Source organism: Sinocyclocheilus anshuiensis, unplaced genomic scaffold (genome assembly GCF_001515605.1).
Source record: "Sinocyclocheilus anshuiensis isolate Anshui unplaced genomic scaffold, SAMN03320099.WGS_v1.1 scaffold2585, whole genome shotgun sequence".
Taxonomy (NCBI): Eukaryota; Metazoa; Chordata; class Actinopteri; order Cypriniformes; family Cyprinidae; genus Sinocyclocheilus; species Sinocyclocheilus anshuiensis.
Window position 1 is genome coordinate 18,229 of NW_015542593.1, and position 4,171 is coordinate 22,399.

Consider the following 4,171-nt stretch of genomic DNA (forward strand, 5'->3'; position numbering starts at 1 on the left):
TTAACGACAACAACCCTGATTTATAATGAAAATGTTTTTAGTTTTAGTAAATACGGACGCATGTTTCCATCACAGAATAAAAAATTTTTTTAAAGGTAATTGCGACTTCTTATCTCACAATCCTTACTTTTTTCTTGCAGTTCTGAGAGATTCTAAGTCAGAGTCGCAAGCTATAAATTGTGATGTAAAAAACTTGCAATTGTGAGAAGAAGAAAAGTCAGAATTGTGAGATTTTTTATTTTGTATTCTGTGGCAGAAACAAAGAAAACAGAACCGCAAGATATAAACTCAGAATTCTTTTACTTTTGAATTTTTTTTTATTTTGTAGCAGGAACTAGCTTTCATAACTTAATGATAATAACCCTGATTTATATTTGAAGTAATGATAAAGTTTCTTTTCTGATTTAATGATAACTTTGATTTATATTTTATTTTAGTTTAAGTAATGAAAACGTTTTATTTTGGTTTTAGTGTAAGTTTATGAGGAGCACACGGTATCTGTGTACCTGCGTAAATGCAGACGAAGGTTCCCTTGTCGAGGTCATCTCTGCAGCGAACGGCCCAGCCGCGGTCCGGCGTACGAAACACCTGCAGCCGCACGCGCAGACCCTTCTGCACCACACGGTTCTGACAGCGGCTCCTCGCACAGCTGCACCACGGGCCGCACTCGAACAACCTGACAGATCATGCAACAGATCACATGACAGATCACGTGACAGGTCAACAGATCACATAACAGGTGCATTCGACTTGAAGCGGCGCTGCGCAGAATGATCAGTGTATGACATCAAGTACTGCGAGAGCGATAAGAGAGCAGACGGATCCTTATGCTTTCGAATCGCTCTCGTGGTACTTGATGTCATACACTGATCATTGTGCGCAGTGCCGCTTCAAGTCGAATGCGCCTAACATCACATGACAAATCATTTGACAAGTCACATGACTCATCTCATGACTGATCACGTGACAGATCAACAAATCACAACAGATCACATGACAAATCACATAACATCGCATATCACATGACAAATCACATGACAGATCGCCTGATAAATCACATGAAATATCACATGACAAATCACATGATTTATCAACAAATCACATGACAAATCACGTGACAGGTCAACAAATCACAACAGATCACATGACAAATCACGTGAAAGATCACATGACAAATCATGTGATAAATCACGACAAATCACGTGACAGATCAACAGATCACATGGCAAATCACATTTTAGATCAACAAATCACAACAGGTCAACAAATCAGAACAGATCACATGACAAATCACATCACATGACATCACATGACAGATCACGAGCTCATCTCGACTCACCCCGCGCTCAGGGGCGCGCTCAGCCGCTGGTGTCTGTACGCTTGCTGCTCTCCCGCGCCTCTGAGCGTCTGCTGAACACATGCGCAGCTCCGTGCGTCTGCGCAGCCGTCTGTGCAGTCGCAGCACACTGAGAAGAGCGGCGCGGCGCTGAGGAAGCAGCCGTGTGGCCAGCGCTCTTTACGGTAGCGGAACTCTTTGGGCCGCGTCCCGTCCAGCTCGTTGAACAGAGAAACGGGAACCGGCTCGATCCCGCGGCTAAGGTCGCGCTCTAACAGCAGCGCAGCCGAGGCCGGAGCTCGCGCACAATTCTCTGGAACAATCTGTGGGTCGAAACTGAAGTTGTCTGGCTGCAGCACGCCGAGGCTCTCTGACTGCAGCAGGAACTGAAGCACCTCGATCAGAACAGATCACACGTGCTAAATCAGTAGCCATATTTAAATCCAGACTCAAAACTCATCTGTTTAGCTGTGCATTTACTGAATGAGCACTGTGCTACGTCCCAACTGACTGCACTGTATTTGATGTATAATCATGTTTATTCTGAACCTTTTAAATCATTTTAAAATGTTTACATTCCTTGTTTTATTGTTGTTATTAATTTTTATGGTTATTTTAATTCCTTTTATATGTAAAGCACTTTGAATTACCATGGACCCTTTTCACAAGAATGTGATGACGCGTTTTAACGGTCAAGTCACCTTTATTTATATAGCGCTTTTAACAATACAGATTGTGTCAAAGCAGCTTTACAGCATTAAATAGGAAAATAGTGTGTCAATAATGCAAAAGGATAATAGTATTTATTTTTTTTTTTTTAAATGTATGTACATTTATAACACTATACTTTGTATTTTATCACCTTTGCATCAAATTACAAAAAACCTAGTTAAGGCTAATGCGAGGGTGTTTCTAATGCAGTGTCTATGAGAGGGATTTGACCTCGTTCTCTCTTCTAACTGCCGTTATCAGACTCTCTCAATTTGTTTCCCTTTTTTGAAAGTCATGAAAACACTATCGTGGAGTTTTTCTTTTGCTATTTGAGCAACTGGGAATGCAGAAAATATATTTGTGGCACTCTCCCATTCACTGCTCTTCAAGTTAACCCAACTATGACGACTTCCGCTGCTGAGAAACCCGGAAATGTGAAAAAGGTCTATTGTGTTAGAAATGTGCTATATATATGTGTGTGAGCCTGGAGCACAAAAGCAGCGTTAAGTCGCTGGGGTATATTGTCCTATCCTAACAAACCATACATCAATGGAAAGCTCATTAAACGTTACCTCCTCCAGGGAGTGCAGGCTCCGTCCACACGGCGCTTTATAAAGCACACCGGTGTCTTGTGCGTCAGAATCATCGTGTGGATCGCAGTGGCGCTGGAACTGGCACAGCATGGGCGCGCGCAGCGGGCTGTGACCCAGAAAGCGGTCTGCGTGAGCGGGCAGCTGCGGGACGCATGCAGCGCTGCAGTCGTGTGGATGGTAGACGAGATGCACAGGAGACCTGGGCTCTTCAGAACAGAAGCTCGCTGCAGACGTCTGGCTGTGATCGGAGCTCGACTCCCTGTCTCTGCAGAGTCTGCCAGACATCACAACAGCAACTTACTTTCTAAAATGAAACATTTTCTGCCTTAAAAACCTCTCGAGACAGCTGTTCACACATTTGTTACCTCTCGACTGGATTGTGTAACTCTTTGAATTGTGGCACATCAAAGTCCTAGGTCGCTCGTTTACAAATTAAATTTAAAAAAATGGTTTTATATACACAGAAAGCAAGTTAAGTGTTGACTTTAATTTTCCAGACAAAAATATTTAAAATGGCAATTAATCAGCATTTGGGGGCTGAACATTAAACAGCCTTTTAATGTCATCTTGTTCAAAATATGCCTGACAAGATTTTCAGTTATATGAACTATTGTTACACAATGATATTTGAGTAGGTGTCTTGTATGTATGTGATAATAGCTTTTATAAATCATTCATAGGAACTGTAACTCTAAGCTCACATTTGAGATTGTCCTACTCTGTCTTTATAAACGAGGCGCCTGTTTTGTAGTTATTCTCTCATAAATCAAACACGAATATTTGTTTGATCACTTTCCTACAGTGTCTTTGCTAACAGCGTTAAACGTTCTAACGCAGTCAGCGCTACAAAGTGTCAAATCTTGAGGAAAGGTTTTTAACTCAGGGTTCAAACGAGGTCACTTCCTGTGTGCTACACAAGTTTATACAATGTTACATTCATCAGTCGGGGGAAACTATGTTTGTGAGACAGTTAAAGATGTGTTTCTGGTAAATATAACATTATATTATGACATACGATTGGATTGTTTTAATTGTCTAATGCATTTGAGGAGATTAGGACCTCAAAACCACTGTTATAAAGCGGAGAGTTCCGGTGCTTGATTCTGATTGGCTGAGCCGCGTTCGAAGCTGTTGTAAATGACTCTACAAAGTAACATACACCTTTGTTTACATTTGTGTGTTGCTCGGCAACCACTTTGTTGCAACCACAACTGTTTCTGAGGAGCTACATTGTTTGGTGGAAGAATACTGTTTTTATTAATATCATTACACTTTATTTGCTCTGTTTTATTTTGTGAAACCTAACTACGTATATGGAATAACCAGTTTATAAAAGCAATAAGCCCCGTGAAGCCGTGGTTTACAGTGAATTTATAACAGCTAAAAGTGTGTTTTGAACCCCCTTAGCTTTTATAAACTGTTTTTATAAAACAGTTATTCCATATACGTAGTACGGTTTCACAGAATAAAACAGAGCAAATAAAGTGTAATGATATTAATAAAAACAGTATTCTTCCACCAAACAATGTAG

General features: G+C 40.9%; 1 protein-coding gene across 3 annotated transcripts in view; it reads right to left on the minus strand.

Moving 5' to 3' along the window:
- Window positions 1-4,171, minus strand: part of setdb2 (SET domain bifurcated histone lysine methyltransferase 2) — a 10,326-nt gene that overhangs the window by 3,480 nt on the left and 2,675 nt on the right. For 2 of the 3 annotated variants that reach the window (XM_016494161.1, XM_016494163.1), the window contains 3 exons: window positions 2,620-2,914; window positions 1,340-1,731; window positions 507-676 (listed from right to left, as the gene is read on the minus strand). In XM_016494161.1, coding sequence (XP_016349647.1) covers window positions 507-676; window positions 1,340-1,731; window positions 2,620-2,914 — 857 coding nt within the window. The remainder of the gene's footprint in view (window positions 1-506; window positions 677-1,339; window positions 1,732-2,619; window positions 2,915-4,171) is intronic. The other variant, XM_016494162.1, reaches the window with a different exon arrangement.